At 42.6% G+C, this 19,538-nt stretch overlaps 3 protein-coding genes across 4 annotated transcripts; 1 reads left to right on the plus strand and 2 right to left on the minus strand.

Moving 5' to 3' along the window:
- Positions 1-1,819: 1,819 nt before the first annotated feature.
- dhrs12la (dehydrogenase/reductase 12-like a) lies at positions 1,820-9,928 on the minus strand. The gene is made up of 10 exons (XM_051398387.1): positions 9,798-9,928; positions 7,747-7,880; positions 6,908-6,990; positions 6,720-6,815; positions 6,484-6,565; positions 6,331-6,392; positions 5,453-5,557; positions 4,704-4,794; positions 4,403-4,540; positions 1,820-2,837 (listed from the first exon to the last, which is right to left on the minus strand). The coding sequence occupies exons 1-10, from the start codon at positions 9,851-9,853 to the stop codon at positions 2,722-2,724; spliced, it is 963 nt and encodes a 320-aa protein (XP_051254347.1). The 5' UTR covers positions 9,854-9,928; the 3' UTR covers positions 1,820-2,721.
- Positions 9,929-10,841: 913 nt separating this feature from the next.
- ap1s3a (adaptor related protein complex 1 subunit sigma 3a) lies at positions 10,842-15,427 on the plus strand. 2 transcript variants are annotated; one of them, XM_051398388.1, is made up of 5 exons: positions 10,842-10,999; positions 11,893-12,158; positions 12,803-12,911; positions 14,501-14,638; positions 14,734-15,427. In XM_051398388.1, exons 1-5 carry the CDS (start codon positions 10,997-10,999, stop codon positions 14,767-14,769), a joined length of 552 nt encoding a protein of 183 aa, XP_051254348.1. In that variant the 5' UTR covers positions 10,842-10,996; the 3' UTR covers positions 14,770-15,427. The 2 variants fall into 2 exon arrangements, with proteins under 2 accessions (XP_051254348.1, XP_051254349.1); XM_051398389.1 differs by having other exon boundaries at positions 10,843-10,999; positions 11,980-12,158.
- scg2a (secretogranin II a) lies at positions 15,152-18,969 on the minus strand. The gene is given in 3 exon segments (XM_051398375.1): positions 15,152-15,923; positions 15,925-17,465; positions 18,851-18,969. Coding segments are annotated over 2 exon segments (1,917 nt in total). The 5' UTR covers positions 17,458-17,465; positions 18,851-18,969; the 3' UTR covers positions 15,152-15,539.
- Between the last annotated feature and the right edge of the window lie 569 nt (positions 18,970-19,538).

Raw genomic sequence — 19,538 nt, forward strand, 5'->3', positions numbered from 1 at the left:
AAGTTGCAGTCATGGATTTTTTTTGGGTGCCGCCAAGAGTTAATAAAATGTGAAAGATATTAAAGCTGCAATCATCAAATGTATTTCTTTTTGGCCATTCGGGTGTAGCGACACGCTGTGAACACAACATTCACATATTGCCACTTTATAAAGTTGTTGTGAACGTTCTAGCAAACAGTCTGTCCACTTGATGAGGACCAGTACTCACTCTTCTCCTCCAGCTCCAGAGAAAAATAAGTCTCTTCCGCTGCTAAATGCTCTACTATGCCAACCAGCTAGCCACTAACTTTCCTGCCGTTTGGTGCCGGGCAGGCAGCATACAAGGGGATTATCAGAGCTTGTGCCTGCTGCTGCTGGAAATGAGGTGAATGAGAGAAGAGTTTGCGTGCTGGAAAACAAACATACTGCTCTAAAAGAAGCTAAAAAGCTAAAAGAGGAGCTGTGTAGAGCTCCAGAGTTGGGTGAAAATTATCTATGGGTTTCTCACTGTACTTAAGTGACATCTTTAACATTACATTTATCCATTGTTAATATAAAGATATTGAGTAGTGCAGCTTTAAGTTACTAAACAGTAAATGTTCCAGATGTTAAAGCTGTGTTACTGGTTTAAAGAAAGTGGCACTTTCTGAGAGAAATATCTGGCTCTTCAGCTGATTATGTTCATCAGACAGTCTCTATTGTCTGTCTGCTCTTGGTGCTGAGGTAGTTTACAGTCGCTTTATCTGAGCTTTTTTATTACAAAAACAGTTGGAAACATGGTGATAAGACTATATGTTGCCCATAATGTAGCCCATAAAACCAAAACAGTAAGCTTAAAGACTGCATTATCGGGGTAATTCTCTCTGGGCTTGTTGCTAAAAGTGTCCCCTTTCACATAACACAGAGACATTTGATCCATTGTGTATAGAAACATTTTGATCAATGCAGCTTTTTTTGCACGTTTTCAAGACTCCTACTAGCTGAACTTCTGTCATATTCGAAATAAGACAACATGAATCAGCAAAACTGGCAAGCTGATCTGTCAGTCCAACCCCAAGTATCCTGAAAACTCATGTCACAAAGCATCTGTTTGGGTCTACAGGGTTATTGATGCTACCGTACAATCAGGAGTCGAAGCTCTCCTTTCCTTTTTCAGTTAACTGGATGTCGAAGCTTCTTCCAGTCATTACCTCATCATGTCCTTGTAACAGATTGCATTTGGTGATAAAAAGGCTTTCTGGCTCTGGAGGCTTAAGTCCACGGCAGATGGACAAGAAGTTAAAGGTATGATGGATGGCAGGATTTGCTGTTTGCAGAAACAGCTAATGAAATAGATCTTCAGATTGCCAGCCAGTCGCAGGAAGGAAGGAAGAAATAGATTTCCTCATGTTGTAAACAGTTTGTTTTCTTTTCATTCAGCAGATGGAGCAGTCATGGGAGTCATTTTGTTTTTGTCATCTTTGGTTCATCAAACACTAGAACGGGTGGCCTACATGTTGACAAGAGGCCACATCAACACTTTAAAGATGACTCATTTTCCACAACACCACAGCCCATAATCTCAAACCCAAATTGATTTCTGTTTGACTTGTTCCTCTTCAGACGCTTGTAAAAGACACTCGCTGTTCCAACATGATGTTGTTTATGTAAATCTCAAAGTAACTGTATTTTTAAATACTTTTGTTGACAATACAGTACTGACTTTAGTCTCTCTGTCCTGGTTGGAGGGCACAGAGGGACTAAAGAGTTGATGCTTAATAAAGATATTCTGATATGTTTATTTGACTGTTTTTTGTATGAACTGAAATGTAGCTCCAGCTGCACAATGAGACACACAAAACATCATCAATCATTTTCTTTATTCAAGCAGGCATTTACAAGATAAACTCAAGCCAAAGTCACAGTCAGTAAAAGGCCTTTTTAAAGGTGCTGGGCAGATATTACTGAGTCATAAACACATAGGTTTTATTGCACATTTCAAGCGGTGGTGCTGTGTGGTGTGTTTAAGGCACGCGGCTAATAGAGAGAGCACCTCGTCCCCAGCATGAGCCCAACCTGCACAGTACAGACGCTGCACTACAACGTAGCAAATACACAGGTTATCGACGGGGCTGTTAGGTACACATCACGTGGCACGTTTGTAAGTCATCCAGACGACAAGAACGAGACTGAACCCACGGCTGGTGTTGTGAACTAACAATGCAGGGTGTGTGTGAGTGACTTCGGTCACATCAGATTCCCATCTGATTGACAACTTTCATAAAGTCAAAGTAACAGACTGGATTGTGTGTGTGTGTGTGTGTGTGTGTGTTTATAAAGGTGCTCTCTCCATAGGTAAGATGACATCCTTTGAAAATGTAAAGGCAGCATCACTGTCAAACGCTCTTACACAATAAAATGTTTAGTCTGTATAAGGTTAAGCTCACAGATGAGGACATTTGTTATCATATAAATAGTTATTACAAATCTTTCTCATCCCTCTATTATAGACAAGTTTAATCTGGCATTGTGAGGCTGCGTTTCCCAAACACATTTTATCTTCATTCTGTCCCATTTAAAGCCAGAGACCGCAGGTAGTGTTAACACTCCAAATGCTTTGGATAAAATGGACACAGATCTATTCCCTCTGCCGGCGTGTACAGTATTATATCATCATGGGGATGTAATACTGAGTCCAGCCTCGGTCAGTATGAACGGATGGTGTTAGTGTCGGTGGTGTACTGGTGACCGGTTCCCGCTGTCTCAGTGTGGCTGAAACGTCTTGGCCAAGTCCTCCAGTAGAGACAACAACTTCTGCTCCTCCAGGGCAGAGCTGTGGGTCCAGGCCAGCGGCAGGTGGGTGGACACCATCTTTCGGTCTGTACATAAACACACAAACATTTCAATGTAAAGGTGTGTACATGCAAGAACTACCTATTGACTCTTGGGTATTCCCTGACCCCCAGCGTGGTTCTGATTTTCACATAATATTGAGTTCTACAAGGAGTCAGAGGGTCGGCTCTGATGCTGTTGTCTGTGTTTAAAAGGCAATAAAGGCCAAGCAAGTGTGCAAACATCAGCCTGTTACTTTAAGGAGACTGGTGGAAGGAAGGCAAATACAGGATTCATTTTCAACCATCATCACCAGTGGCAACACACGACACTGACATTATTCAAACACCATGGAGTCTGCAGGGTTCACCAAGACTTTAAAGACCTTTTAATATCACATAAACTGCAATAGATTAATATAATATTAATACCTGTTTCACAATCACACTGGCCAAAGTATTAAAGGATAACTGAAAACCAGCAGGGAAGATATGGCCCAGAATGATCTACTGCTATATAATTCTTTTAAGTACTTCTCAGCAGTATATAACAATCATCTCTAATGATATAATTAAATAAATTAGATGGATTAACCAATGAAAAATGACTAGTTTATTTCTGTTTATGCTAAAGATTGACACTTGCCGGTTATCAGATGGTGGGCTTCCTTGCTGCTTTTATTTTTCACTTTATTTTTAAGAGTATGACATTTCCATAAATAGCCACTCACAGTGATTCAAGGGTGTCAGCAGTTGCCTTCAATTTGCTTGTAATACATGACCATACAACACTGAACCTCCTTGTACAAGATTGAATTCCTGATTTTTCAGCTTACATGGGATTGCCGAAATGAAATATATGTCACTGTTTTAGCACCTCGAGCAGTTTGGCTGAGCGGGTGTTGACATGAGACAAACAGACAGCTTGACTGGTATTTAGGGAGACACTTAAATATGTGGACTCATCCTGCAACAGAATCCAAACAAATTTGATGTCTTCTGCTAATCAAGCATGTCGTCTCCATGTCACTATCACTTCATACGAGTATTACATTAACATACTGAAAGCAGCAAGGTGGACGGACCTGCTGAGAAACCAGGACACCAGACATAACGGCCTCATAACACATCACATTAAAAGCTGAATGCAGCCTTATTGTGTCCCTGTTGAAGTGAGCATTTCATATTAGTTTGCAGCCTCCTTCTTAAAGGCCACTGGGGTCTTTGTGTGTGTGTGTGTGTGTGTGTGTGTGTGTGTGTGTTTGTATGTGTATGTGTGTGTGTGTGCGTGTACACCGAAGTGCATTTGTGAGTGTGTGCTCATAGAGGCACTGTACTCTCTGGCAGTATCTGGCACCAAAAGCAGCCCACTCCAGCTGCAATGGACACAGGCCAACCCGTCTCACACACACAGCCACACACACACACACACACACACACACACCCCTACCGACCCACAACTGACAAACACATAATTCAGCCAAAAGCGTTCTCTTCTTTTCTATTCTTCCTTTCTTGGGGTAATATTGGGGTATATTTTTTTTACACAATCCCTCATAAATGATGGGCAGGTAAATGAAAGTGACAAAGATTGCTTTAGTTCAGCAACATACCCTGGTAGAAACGTCCGCTGGGGTTTGTGGTGGCAGCTTCAGAGACAGCCAGCCAAACCACGGTGTCGGCGCCCTGCTCCGGGGTCCGCAGACTGTCCTTCATGGAGCTGTGGAAGTCTGGCATGGCATTGGCCACCGCTGAGACAGACAGACAGAGATAGAGGAGAGAGATAAACCAGAATAAGTGTCAGGAAGCACCAAGGGCTGATGTTTGTTTGAAAAGAGGATGATTTCATTCAACTTGTCCACATTTTTGGTAGCTGTTAATTCTCAGTTGTGCGTGCGTGTGAGCAGGCCCTACCTGGAGTGTCGACCCAGCCAGGATGCATGACGGAGAAGTGGATGTTAGTGTGCGTCTTTGCCAGCTGCTCTGTCATCACCACCTGCTGCCTCTGGAACACACACACACACACACACACACACACACACACACGAGAGATTCTGCACTGTGAGGATGTCTGAAGGGGTGGACTATAAGCAGGTAAAACACACGAAACAGACACAGACTTGAGGCACAGTTCTCTATGATATCATACTAAATTAATATGGAACATGGAAAGGCACATACTTAAAGTGATGTTTATGGACCAAAACTTCCTTCCAAAGCTTCATATGTAACATGCAGTATCTTTCATTTTGGCAAATTTCACCCTAAAGATTCTAGCAGGATAAAAGCTTTCATGCAGATTTCTATGAAATTCGATCTAAAATGTGTCAGCGCCATTCACACCATTCAACTGAGGTTTATTGTTGCACTAATGAATTCTACAGTCAGTATATAATCCAAAAGCCTGCCCTATATATATCAAAGATAAACTAAATATTTCAGTATACGATCAATAAATGATCTGAATTATGAATGATCTACACAGCAATATCTGCGCTGTAGTTTGTTAATGTAGCATACACTTACTGATACAATAATCACATTATTCTATTATACAAATTTGACATGAAGACACATTATATGTGTCTGTTTCTGTTTCCGAATTATCTCAGAAAAGCCTGTCCATCAGTCGAAGATGAGCAGGTTTCGAGCTCAGGTCTTACTTTGTGCTGGGCGTACACCATGGTGCCGTCATAACGGCCTCTCTCAGACTGCAGGTTTCCTGTCCTGAGCTTCTGCACCAACATCCCCCCTGATGACACTGTGATCTGAACATGGACAGAGGGAAACATCATGAAGGTCAAAAGAGCTTTTAAAACACATTTTGCATTGTGGTATTACTATTTTTACTTTACATGACATTACCTAAAAACTTCCCACCGCTACAGTGTCATTTTTACACTGAAATAATAATACAACATTTGGAAAATTATTATTTTTAATGAATTCATTTTATGTTTTCAAGATTAGGGTAATGCTTGAATTTGAATATACTCCCTGAAATAGCTAGATAAGTCCGCTGTTGATCCTTTACTCTGGAAATTAGCAAGCATTAAATAAAGTTAATATGAACAGCTGGTAAAATAAAGTGACAATTCACATTGGTTGCTGTGGGTATTATTAAACTATTCACAATTGCATTTATAGTAACAATTTAGATGTGGCGATAAAGGCTTAAAGAGTCTGGAAATGTTTGGTTTGGAATTTTACCCTTAAAAAGCAAACCCTGTAATAAATACACTGGATCTTTTCTGCAGCCTTTGACCCATGAATGAAATGTTCTTCTTTACTAGTTTTCAGGATGATTTCTGAGGACGTCTCATTGGCGTGACCAGGAATGAACCATTAAACAGCCCCAACCCAGTAGTCCAAAGCTATTAAGTGTTCATTAAAATGATGGATAACGTTGATCAGTGCAGAAATATAAGTCTAGTTTAGAGAACTAAAAAAAGTTTTGAGAACTATCTCTAAGTTCTGTGAGGTAAAACAAACAGACAGTAGAGATTCTGATGATGAGAAACAGACACTCATGAGGACTCACCACTCTGGGATCTGCGCTCTTCTCCAGCAAGGGAATGAGACTCTTGGTGAGAATGTAAACCCCTAGTGGACAATAGCAAAGAAAAACTGTTCACAACCCGTTTTCCCGTCTGTCAACGTTTTCTTGTCACCTCGCCCCTGAGAGTTGACTCACCAAGAACGTTGGTGGCGAAGCTCTTCTCAAGCCCCTCAGTGTTCACGTCCCTCTGACTCATGATGGAGCCTGCGTTATTGATCTGCACACATTACAACACACGAGACAGTCTGACTTATACTGATCCAAAAGTATTTTGCACAGTATGTAAAGTCAATACTGACGGTCAAATTGAGGTAATAACTTGCCCTATATTTCCAAATGGGATATGAAAATAAGTAACTCATGTGACTCACCAGCACATTGAGGGCCTTGTACTTCCTTTTGAAGCCCTCAGCAAACTCCCAGACCTTCTTGGTCTCAGACAGGTCCAGGATGTGGACATAGACCTCCTGTATTGACACCAGCCATGTAGAATAATAAATAATGTCACATCTGTCCCGTGTTTTTAAAAACATCTGTTGTGAAGCGAGTAATACTGTACTTTATTTCCCGTCTCCTTGACGATGTCAGCCCTCGCCTCCTCGGCTTTGTCCTTGTTCCTGCACACCATGTGGACCGTTCCACCTGCGACGGAAGATGGAATAAACATAATTCTTTACCAGCTGAGGAAAACAGCATCTGAACACATTCAAGAGGAAAAGAAGAGTGTTGGATTTATTGTCAGCTTTGTGGGATGCATCAAACCTCATATGAACTGTAAAGCTGCAGTTCCAAAATGGTAACTTAAAGTACAATATGTAAGCTTTAATGAAGGCTTGACGACAGCTGGGGATATACTGTAGTAATGAAAGCCCTAAACTGAAAAGATCATCTGAGACTGTGACTGGAAAGTATTTTTCTGAGGTATGTCAATGAAAGGTTGTAAATATCAAATCCTGGTTCACAGACTGTTGTTTTTATAGTGTTTTGTAAGACCGGAGGACACACAGACCCTACAGCTGCCTCGGCTGTGAGGACCAGTGATAATATCTATATCAGCCAGAGAACACTCTGTACACTCTCTACATTTATGCTATGCTCCAATTTATTGTCACTCTTTTTGATTTCCACTAAACATTATGACATTTTAATAATGTTTCCCTTTGGTGGGGGTCTGGGCTTTATCATGAGAGGTTGGCCATCACTACATGGCCTTCTGTATTGCACAGTGGGAGCTTTTTGATTGATTGAGAGTTGATGGTTTGTATGACCCAAAATGGGAAAATGTCATGACTCACTATCACAACTACAATTACTCCTCCTAATAATTACTTTTTGCAGTGTATTAGTATCAGTCACTGTACACGTGTTGTGCTGACAAACATCCAGTAGGATTGGTACCCTTCTTAGCGATGGCCATGGCAGTGGCTTTCCCGATGCCACTGTTGGCTCCTGTAATCATGAAGGCGCGTCCAGCCATGGACACCTCCAGGTCCTTCTCAACGAACCTCTTGGACGCTGACAGGAAGGCATTCCTGCAGGACACAGACATACTGCATTATACTCATGTTAGCAGCCTGTTTAACTGCACATATTTAATGTATCCATGCACCCACTGTGTATCTATGCCTCGGGATAGGGATGGACTTTTTAGTGTATGTGTGCTCAGGTCAGTGTTTGGGGTCAGCTGGGTCACTGTACGCCTCTTCACAGCTTTACTGTACCGATACAATGAAGACGAGAGTGTGCCTGGCGTCATCTCTGATGTGAAGGGGTTTGGGGTGAGACTACCGACGATGACAACAGGATTGGGGTGTGTATGTGTGAGCGTGAGCGTGTGTGGCACCAAAGACTTCAATGCCCCCGATTGTCCACGATGCCATTGTTGAGGGCGGCTGAAGGGGGGGGATAAAGGGGACAGGGAGGGGGGTAATACTGAGGCTAAATGCCCGCTCTGTTCCATGGTGTCATGCAGAGAGCTATTAGTGCAGGGTCAGAGCGGGTTGCCGGGCAGCTCTCTGGGAGAAAAGATAACACAGAACAAAGGGAAGCGGGGAAACAATCACAAAAGCACCTCTTCACACAACTTGGCTTGCTGTATAGTGATGAGGAAAGGCGCTTTAGGGCCGCAATAGATCAGATAGGACTGATAAGGCATTTAGAGCCCTGTTGTAGTGGAACAAGTGACTTATGGTCTCAGATGGCCACTGCTGAGTCACTGTAAACTTCGCTCTATTCATAAATCAGTTATTTCAAAGGAGCACTGCAGTTCAGTGATGCAGTGGCAAATCAAAAAGTCAGTAAACTGAAACCTCCAGTCAGTGATCGCCAATAACAGTAGGACCAAACACCAGCTGCATCTTCACCAATACCAGAGGTTCTACATCTTATCCCTTACATAAACTTTGACCTGACCCAACCTCATATAACCTCATACAATCTATAGATTTTAGGTAGATATTACTTCAAATTTCATTAAAGATTAATCTGGTGATTAATTTCTTGATTAACTGATTAATCAGTTGGTCTGTTAAAAGTCATAAAATAGTGATTGCAATTTCCCAGAGCTCCAAGTAACATCCTTGGATGTCTCGTTTTGTTCAGCCAGCAGTCCAAAACCACAAATATATTCAGTTTACAATCATATAAAACTGAGAAACAGCAAATATTTCGTATTTCTGCTTGAAGAAAGTCTCAAACTATTGATCAATTATGAACAGACAGTTGTCGATTTGATTTCTGTTGCTTGACTAATTGATTAACTGACTACATGTTTTAACTCTACCTCATATGGTATTAACTTTCACTAGACGTTCTTTCACTAGTTTGTTAAAATTTTGAAAAATGTATACAGTATATATTTATATATATATATCGTCTTTTAAAAAAAGGGCCTGAGAGCCCTGGTTACCTGATTACACTGAATAACATCCTACTCTATTACAGACAGTAAGCACAGTGACCCATTCCATCCCTGAGGATCTTTTCCTAAGGACAATCATACTGGAATATACATTTAAATTTCAAATAAACAGAAACTCAGTTTAGAAATAAAATAATAATATAGAGACATGTATAATGCACAATAACGTAGTCCTATACAATTTTTCACAAGAAGGAAATTATTATCACATGAACATTTCAGGCCCATATTGGCAGTTACAGTATAAAGATGATGTTGTTAGTTAGTGTTAGAAAGGTGCCTGCATAAGTTAAATATGGTAACAGTTAACTCACAGTGCCCTGCCATGTTTAGAATCAGAAATACAATAACATTACAATAAAATCACAAGGAAAAGAGCATCCAATGACTTAGTTTAAATAATTCAGTTTAATAATTTAAGCACCCACACAATGGGGTGAGGATGCACACAGAAGGTGACACACTGACTCCAGCTCCTCAAACACTACAGTGATGTGTCAGTCAGCAGAGACGGGGCAGGGTATCTTACCTGGTGAACTCGGTCATTCCCTTCAGGAACCAGGCGGAGTTGCGGTACAGAGACATGGTGCTGCTCTGGAAGCCTCTCGCTGCGCTGAGCTCTCTCCTCCGCTTTTAGCCTGGACCAGAACCACGTGTAGCTCCTCCACTGCATTAACATCAGTGGGCGACAACTCCTCCACCACCGGCCCCCCAGCGGCAGGACGCAGGGACACAGCAGCTGCCTTCACTTCACATTGAACATAAACGTACTGTTGTGGTGGCCATGTTGTAACATTCCTCCTGTTTGATAACGTTATTCCGACTCTATGTGCACTTTATTACTAGGTGAATGTGACTTCTCCCTCAGGTGGATAGTAGCTACAAAGAGGCTTGTAGTAAAACACGGTATGAACTATGAACTCATTCGCAATAAAACATACCTGACAGAGACAATGAAGCAGAACCTCCATGTTAATGAACCTGCTCGCTCCAGCTAGCTAGTTAGTTAAGCTAGCAGTGTTTAGTTAAAAATAACACACTGATATATAAATATAAATATAATATATATATATATATATATATATATATATATATATATATAGGAAAAGTCAATACAGACTTAATAGTATTGAAGATAACAAAAATATACACAAACAATATGAGAAACGATAGGATGGATAGTGATGGTACAGTGGAGATAACACAACAGAAATATAACAGATTCTCCATATTAAGGTTGAATGTTGGATACCAAATGTTATTATTTTATAATTTAAATGTAGTAACTCCACATTTAGGCTTTTAATCTCATAATTTGGACTCAGTACCTCCACTTTGTAACTTACATTTTGTAAAAACACAAATGTACCGAAATCGGACACAAATGAACTTAATGGAACCAAAACGTGTGAAGTTTCTGACTAAAAATATATATATATATATCTGCAGCCTGAACAGTGTTACACTCCTCACACACTGACTGCACTGATTCACCTGTGTGTGTGTGTGTGTGCAGCTTTGCCCGGTGGCTCCTCGGCAGCCAATCAGCAGCTGGAGCGCAGCGGGGCGCGGCTCCGACTGGAGAAGGTGAGAGCGCTGAGATTTCTGGGAAGATTAACAATGTCGCCGCATCTGAAAACGCTCAAGACACAGTAGGATAGGACTCTAGGATTCTGGGAGAGGGTTTATCACAAGCCCGAAGGACTTCTGTCGGACTGCTCTGACAAAATGGTGAGTATCCGGGCTCGTTGCTATAGTTTTGATTCATTCACCTGTTGGCAATAAGAGGCGTCACACTGCAATAAACGCCCAAGTCAGTGTTTAAGTGTCTCAAACGACTTCTTTCTTACTGTAAGTCAGTTTGGTTCTTCCTTGATCAGATGTCATGTGTTTGATTCTGTAGTGATCTTCCTTCTGTCAGATTGATCCCGTTGCATCGTAAAATGAGCTCAAAGTGAAAAGATTGGAAAAAGATCAGTTTTTGTAACAAGCATGTCCTGTCTGAGAGGCAAATGAATGCAAATCTCCACATGTTGGTTCAGTTTGCAGAAGTTTAAATGGGATTTTAATGATTTAAACGATATAATTAAGAGGAATTAAACAAATCACAAAGTCACACCCAAAAACTGAACCTTTGAAACCTTCTTCGTCTTTGTTCAGCAGACAGGTGTGTTACAGTTGCACTTCCTCCTTCCTCCACATGTCCTGCTTTATCTTGTTGCAGGCAGAAGCGGTGCTGCACAGGGCAAAGAGCTCTCATTAATTGCCCTTGCACAACACACACATTGTATTTGCTGTGATATTGAACTCAAAGGTGATATACGGTTGTGTTATGTTTCCCAGCTGACCCGCATTCACATTTCTAGTTGTGAAACCTAATTGCTGTGTGGTTGTTTGGTTTTGGTTGCAGGCTGTAGGTGGGGGCATTATTACACTGTGTGTGTGTGTGTGTGTGTGTGTGTGTGTGTGTGTGTGTGTGTGTGTGTGTGTGAGATTGCTTCACTGCATGTGTTTGGTTTGCTCTGCTGACAAGCTACACATTGACCACATTTTTAGTTATTTGTCTTTAACCCTCCTAACACAAGATGTTCCTCCTGTTTGGTCATGTTCCTCCTTCTCTGCAGCTGTGCTTGACACTGCAAGACAACAATTCTGAAAACACTTTTCAGAAGTGTTTTCTGCTCTCGTTCCCCACTTTCTGCCTCCTCCAGATGCGCTTCCTGTTGCTGTTCAGCCGGCAGGGGAAACTGCGGCTGCAGAAATGGTTCACACCAATTACGGACCGGGAGAAGAAGAAGGTGATCCGGGACATGATGATGTTAGTGTTGGCCCGTACACCACGTTCCTGCAACTTCCTCCAATGGAGAGACCTCAAGATCGTTTACAAGAGGTACCGACAATAGACACAGCTGCTTTTTCATTTGTGTTACAATTACATGATATTGCTCCTGTGTTTTGTCATAGGAGTGGTTTTCTGGCAGGTACAGACTCGGCTGTTGAGCAGAAACCACCTCTCACTCTGTTTAAGCTCAACGTGTGTGTCTTTATTTGCTAATGCTTCAAAATACACACAGATAACAAAACACACACCCATTCCCAACAATGGGTTAACAAGACCTGGACAGAGTAAAGGGGAAAACCCACAGAGCATGACCCAGGTCACTGATGGGACCATAATGGTGATGGTGCAACACAGTGCTTATCTTCTCATGGTTTTTCCTCTCCTTCACTGCAGTATGGAAGAGGGGTAGAGTGAATAGGAGTAGACACAGTCACAGGAACACCTCACAGTATAATGTGATCCACTGCAAGGACGAATTAGACTAAAATAAGTGAAATACATCACACCTTTTATGAAGCTTTTAGAGAGACCTGTGTCATCCCGTCTCTCTTTCCCCTTTGCTGTCACTCTTCAGCTGTCACTATCAAATAAAGGCAATAAAATATGCCTGTTGTTTCTCTTTTCTTTGAAATAGGTTTAATCCAAGGACTTCCATATATCCAGGATTGTAACATTTGCGCTCTGTCTGGCAGGTATGCCAGTTTGTATTTCTGCACTGGTCTGGACGACCGCGACAATGAGCTGCTGAGCCTCGAAGTGCTGCACAGATATGTCGAGTTGTTGGATAAATACTTTGGCAACGTGAGTAGAGCTGCAAGTCATGGCCCAAGCAGAATTCACTGTGGGAGTTCACTTAAACGTCATCTGTGTTTATGAGTTGTCATTGCTCCCACAAACAGGATGCTTTCGGTTATTCTGGCTAGTTCAACCTCTGTTCAGAGCGATGTCTGGATTCATGTGAGGTCACCAAACCTTTCGTGTAGCATAAGAATGTTAAATTTGTCCTGTCAGAGTGAGGCAGCTGTCAACATCATTTCATCCAAAATTGCAATGTTAATGTGCTTTGCTCAGTATGGGCCTTTTGAGGTGGTAGAACCACAAGAATGCTCATTCTCTTTTAATAACACTTAATGAATATGATCTGTTCTTATTTAAATAAACACAGAACTACAAGTGTTAATAGCATCCAAATAACTCTAAATTAAGTCTTTCTAACCCCGAATTGTTCCATAGCATAATAAGTGCTATATAGTGACTAATAAAGAGCCAATATGCTACTAATATGTATGCTGATAAGGAACTAGTTAATGGTGAATATGTGTACATTGATATAAAGTGTTACTGTTAATACAACAAATGTTAAAAACGACATTATAGTGTGTTATAAAGCTTTTATTAAATGTTTATATACTGCCGACTGAATTAACTTGACGTAAAGTGTACAGTATTCATTTAGCCACAGGCTAACTTGTTGCTTGATTTAATTTAGTTAAAATCTATAACTGAGTGCTTGTGGTTTTTTTGTCATTCTAAAGGTTGGCCGTTCAGTTTGTCATTGACTGTGATAGGTTTTGTTGTAGTATGTGGTATAACCATTGACAGTATATAATCGTATACCACAATACAGTTGTTGTCACTCAAGCATTGCTGTTAACTCTACAGATCAAATCACATTCTATTGTCATGCTGTTGCAACACAGACATAAATATACACCACATGGCAGTAAATACGTACAAAAGCACTGCATGTGACACGCTAACATCACACGTGCTTTGTGTGATTGTTGCACACCTCCTTCTAAAACCATGGGCATTAATCTGCTGCTACAACAGCCTGCACTCTTCTGAGACCTGGCTGCTGAGATTCGTTGCTAGAAAGAAAGGGTCCAACCTCACGCTGCTGCCACAAAGAAGCACATGCTGTCTAAAATATGACTGTAGCATTAATATTTCCCTTTATTGAATATCTGTGACAGCTGTGAGAACATCCCAAGATCCCTTTCCTCTCCCCCTGACATTTATATGTCATTGTGCTCTTTACCAGTCTGACTCCCTCTGGTGTCCGTAAGGTGCCTCTACTCCAGAACCACTTCATGTCCAGCTTGTTTTGATTCACAAAGCAAGGCAAGAGCCACGCCTCTTTATTTACAAAACCACAAACAATGAAAGTGAAGTGTGGAAGGAACAGATAGAAAACGGATGGTGTTTAATTATCACAAAGATCGTTTCTGTAGTCTTTATGATATTCAGTTAGAGCATGGTCATCTATACTAGTGCAGCAAAAAGTTGTTTATCCTCTCTCATGGGTGGAATTATTACCCTCTATACCACTGATCAAGGAAGTGTGATTTATCTCTAGTCTAATGGTTGGTCCATATATTCTGTTTCAGGTCTGTGAGCTGGACATCATTTTCAACTTTGAGAAGGCTTACTTCATCCTGGACGAATTTCTGATGGGAGGGGAAATTCAAGAAACGTCCAAAGTAGCTGTGGGAGTGTCTATAGAGGAGGCTGACACTCTCCAAGAGGTACTTTAAGCTTGAGCAGACATTTAGTGGACATAGGTTTTCCTCTTCACTCATGTGAAATGTGTTCTTATGCCTCTGCTCTTATCGACTTATAGACGATGGAGGAATACATGAGCAAACCCGCCTACTGAGCCGAGAGAAGACGAGGGTGTTTCACATTTCAAGACTTGAAGCAAAAGGTTTATTAGTCCGCAACATTTTTATTGAGTGACTGTAAATGACTCACCGGTCCTACAGTCCTGGTGATTTTTCTTTTTCATCTTAAGTTTTATTAATTGTAATTATGTTTGAGTCTGTAAGTGCCTTTAACGCCTCATATTTATTAATCTCAGGGTTTTATGACAGGAGATGTGACTGAAGAGAGTCTTTTTCCCAGTTTATCGAAACCATTTTTGTTCATATTTGAATATGTTTTTGTAATCTCAGTAGTAATACATGTGAGGCAAGACAAATTTAAACTGATACACTGTGTGATGGTGAGTAAATGAAGAAACACTACACGTAAGGAAAAAATAAAGTCAATGCTTTATTAACCTCAGGTATGTCACATATGACCACATTTAAGAAAGAGTTACCAAAAAAACACAAGTGAATCTAGGGGGGTCCAACACTGATTCTGGCTGTGTGTGTGTCTGTGTGTTGAAATGCAAGGCTGGTGAGTCACATGTACTGGTTGTTAAGTGTTGAGCATCAAACTCATGTTTTAAAAAAAAAGCATCAAATGAATGTCTGAACACTCATATGTCTGCTAATAAATATGAACTTTTGTAAACCTACAGAATAACTAAAGTTGACTGCATGTTTTATTCTTAAAATACTTTATTTTCACCCTCTCCCTCCACAAAAACAATATAGGCTATATATATATATATATATATAGTATATGTATCTACAGCCTAATTTATATTCCTGGGGCAGGTTTGGCATCAGCATCACTTTCTTCAGTTTCTGGGTTCAGGTAGCTCAACAATTTCATCAACGCCTCACTGTCAAAGCCTTGCATCTGCGTGTCATCCTCAGACTGTCTCTTTTCATTCGGGCTTTTATCGGAGTCCATTTGATCAAAGTAATCCTGTATCGCCTGCTCAAAAGAGCCCGCTGTGCCCTGTCCAACTTCGTCCCGCTTTTGGCTCGCCTTGTTGCCGCTGCCGTACCCGGGGTTCGGGTACTGTGCCAGCATCTGAGCTGCTAGGTATGCCGCCAGCTCGTCCTCGTCCACGGTGTCGTCATAGTCGTCCTTTAATGTGCTGGGAAGGCGCCGCTGCGTGGGAGTGGATTCCCCCAGAACGCCCCGCAGGCTGTGGAGTGTGAAGTCGTGACGGAGAGCTTTTGTACTGCTTCTGCTTCCTGACGGGAGCTGGATCCTCCCCGCCTCCCAGCCCCAGGATGTTCAGTATCTCTTCTGTCCTCAGCTCTTCTGGGGTCTTCTGTCTGTCAGGGAAGCGTCTGTTGTAAAATTTGGCTTCGGGAATCTTGTGCGTCTTCTTTGAGGATTTCTGAGGGAGCCTGTTTTCTGCTCGGGCTAATTCGTTGCTCTTTCGCGACTTGTCTTGACTCGTCGTTTCTCCGGTTTTGAGCATGTCCACCAGGTCTTCGGGTGGGATCTGGTATTTCTGGGAGATCTGAATGAGCTGGTAGATTGCCTGTGGATCTATGGTATCTCTGTACTGCGTCTGAGCCACTCTCCTCTCAGCCCTCTCTTTCTCCTCTTCCTCTATCTCCCGTTTCTGCTCCTCTTCCTTTGTTTTCTCCAGCACTTTCAGAAGGTAGTAGTCCACCAGGTTGGCAACATCATCTGGCTCATTTGACCTCTTGACTGGGTAGCTTTCATCATCTTCATCCTCATCGTCCTCATCGGCTTCTTCATCATCGTCGTCAACATAATCGAGTCCTCGGTTGGCCTCATGCTTGTTGTCCCTCTCCTCCTCTTCCTCCTCTTCATCTTCCTGTTCTTGTAGCGGACCCCAGTCTGCAAGATCCCCGCCATCGTAGGCCACATTCCTCACATTGAACATATCATCATCCTCTTCCTCATCACCATCCTCGATGTCATCCTCCTCATCCTGGCGCTTGTGCATGGGCTTCACACTAGTGAGCTTGTCCAGTTCGTCGAACACGGACTGCAGCGTGGCCAGGTTCTGAGGCGTGTACTTCTCCTCCACGTTCTCGTTGGTGCGTTTGAAGGGGCTCTCGTGATCTGGCCTTTCCTCATCCTCTTCCTCGTCCCCCTCGCCCTCTTCCTCGTCCTCAAACATCAGCGGCAGCTTCTTGTGAGGCCTGATGCTATGTTGCTTCTGCTGCACCCTGGGGTACGCGCTGTCCTTCCCGCCTGCTCCTTCGACGCCGGGGCGAAGGGACGGCGGCTTGGCGGCCTTTTCCGTTTGCTGGAGGGTGCTGAGCACAGCCTGGAGCAGCTCTTCGCTCTTATCTTCCCGTCCCTTCTCCTCTTCCTCCTCTTCCTCGTCCTCATATTTGTTCTGCGTAGGGTTAGAAGCCAGCCTCAGCATGGCACGCAACTTCTCAGCGTCATCCATGTGGCGGGGATCGTGACCTGTGGCGGGGGGGGCATGCTGCTGGGGGTCCATGCCGGTTCTTTGACGGAGGCTCTCGATGTACTCCAAAGCTTTGAGCATGTCGGCATTAGGGCTCTGGCGGACATTTCCTCTCGGGGGGTCTGACTCGCTCCCTCGCAGTCTGTGCTCTCTGAGAGAAGCCCCGTGAATGCCAGAGGAGGTGAGGAAGAGGAGGATTAAGAGGAGGTTGGCAAAGCAGATGAAGAAAGGTTTGCCTGTGGTGAAGGTCTGGGGGAGTGACGGCATGGTGACGCCTGCAGAGGGAAGACAAAGAGGCAAATGTCAGCTCTGACCTTTACACATTGAGCTAACAGGTTCGCAACGGTTGCTGCTCTGGCATTTCTTAGATGTCTGTGGCTCTTATCGTCACTTTAAATGTCTGCTCTGATGGTAACGTCACAGAGCACACAGACGTCTGAATAGATTTAAAGGCAGGAGGTCATGTTTAAAATCTCGTCCATGACTTTTGCTCTGGTGAAAACTAGGTCAAATAGGCTGCCTCCGTTTATCCTATCAGTGTTTGTATGGAATGTCTAAACTGCCTAACAAAATCCAGTTCAATGAAAATAAACCTCCTTCAGTGACAATGACTTTATTCTGATTTAGTTCCACTTTTTTATGCCTTTTACGTTGTTTTAATTCAAATATTATTTTATTCTGTATTCTTTTACAGTTTGCATTAAAGCTAAAATGAGAGACGCAGCAAAGAAAAGTGAATACTGAGAAGCAACTGGGGGGGGCAATCTCTTATTTATTATTATGTTATTTATTTATTAAAGCGGTAAATGATTGGCTCTCGTCTGTGAGTGTTTGTATCGCTCCTCCATTTCGCTGCCTGTTGCTGGTATTTTCGGATCACACTGGAATCCTGCCGCCTGTTTGCCAGCAGCAGTAACAGCAGCGGCATGCAGCTCCCGTGCAAATCTCATTAGTCGTCAAATTGCTGCTCTCTGTGAGTCACGGCCCCCGTTGTCAAGGTAACCCGGTAAGGCTGATGTTCCCTCTCCTTTAACCGCAGAAAACCTCTAAACCCAATTATTAATGTTTGCCATGCTTTAACCCTAATTGCACGTTGTTCTGTTGAAATAGATTGCCCTTCTGCCTGCGGGCTTTATTAAACAGGCGCGAGAAATATATGGAAATATTTTTTTTTTTTTTTTTTTTAAGGTAAAATGTGCAAATGCGTGCAAACTGAATGTGAAGTTGATATATTTTGAGACTTTTCCCCCCAAAACAGGAGGCAAAACAAGAAAAAAAAAACCTGCCTAACAGACCACAAGCGACGGTGCAATGATCTGCTCTCATCTGGATGTTTACTTTTCCCTTCAATTTTACAGCCTTCATTTGAATCGCTGAACTTTGCTTACTTTGCTTGTATTTTTTAACCCGTGACAGAAAAGTAGCACTTAACGAGCGGTTCGGAATCAATGTGGCGCGAAATGAGAACAAAGAAACTGCGGGCAAACAACCTCCTCGCCTCGGCGTATGTGGCGGTGCATCAGGTTGGCAACCAGCTGCCGTAACAGCAGCTGGTTGAAGTAAAGTAAAAGCTCTACACTGACAGCGAGCAGCGTTAGGTAACTAGGTAACACAGTCAGGGAGGTGCAGTGTGGGACATGCAGTGAAGAACGAGTCTTACCTTGTGTAATTAGTTTCTCTCCAGGCTCGTGAGTGAACTGAGCATCTCTCTGTCTCGCGGTGTGAGTCTGGTTTCAGCACCGCGGACAGCTCCTCGTGCTATTAGAGCAACCACCTGACTCGTGCGTCAGAGAGCGAGGAGATACGCAACACACGCGCGCGCGCGCACATGTACGCCACACAAACACGCACACTCAAACTCGCGCGCGCAGTTAATTTTGAGTCAGCCAAACAAAAATGTGCTCCTCTCTTTGCATATGAACTGGAGCTGGCTTTGACCCAGTGCGACTCAGCGGCTGCGTAACGGCGTTTTGTCGCAGTTTCTAATTGTTATCGGGGCTATTGGGCCATTGACTGGCTGATGTGTTCAAGAACGTGAACCTTCACGGGATTTATAAGCTTCTTTATTAAGAAGACGTGACGGGCGTTTTGTCGATAAGTCGACAAATGCTTGAGAGTGGTGGAAATAAAGCAGCTTAAACTAATTGATTCACCTTTTAATTGTCTTTCTTTGCGTGAATGGTGTTAAATAGCTGATGGACTCTCCATAACTGATTTATTTTTGTCTGATTTATTGTTTCTTCACTGACTGACACTGAGGCTCATAGTAGTGACTGTTGAACGGCTGTTGTCATTGACTGCTGTTGTGTGTCTGCTGCGGCACTGAGGGACAGAGACGGTTAAAGTCC

Source organism: Dicentrarchus labrax, unplaced genomic scaffold (assembly GCF_905237075.1).
Source record: "Dicentrarchus labrax unplaced genomic scaffold, dlabrax2021, whole genome shotgun sequence".
Lineage (NCBI taxonomy): Eukaryota > Metazoa > Chordata > Actinopteri > Moronidae > Dicentrarchus > Dicentrarchus labrax.

Coding starts and splice junctions, on each gene's coding strand:
- dhrs12la (XM_051398387.1), bottom strand. CDS start 9,853: ATGTCTCTGTACCGCAACTCCGCCTGGTTCCTGAAGGGAATGACCGAG. Junction 6,566..6,719: donor ACAAGGCCCTCAATGTGCTG/GTGAGTCACATG, acceptor TAATGTGTGCAG/ATCAATAACGCAGGCTCCAT. Junction 2,838..4,402: donor CAGCGGACGTTTCTACCAGG/GTATGTTGCTGA, acceptor GTTTATGTACAG/ACCGAAAGATGGTGTCCACC.
- ap1s3a (XM_051398388.1), top strand. Junction 12,159..12,802: donor CTCAAGATCGTTTACAAGAG/GTACCGACAATA, acceptor TCTGTCTGGCAG/GTATGCCAGTTTGTATTTCT. Junction 14,639..14,733: donor AGGCTGACACTCTCCAAGAG/GTACTTTAAGCT, acceptor ATCGACTTATAG/ACGATGGAGGAATACATGAG.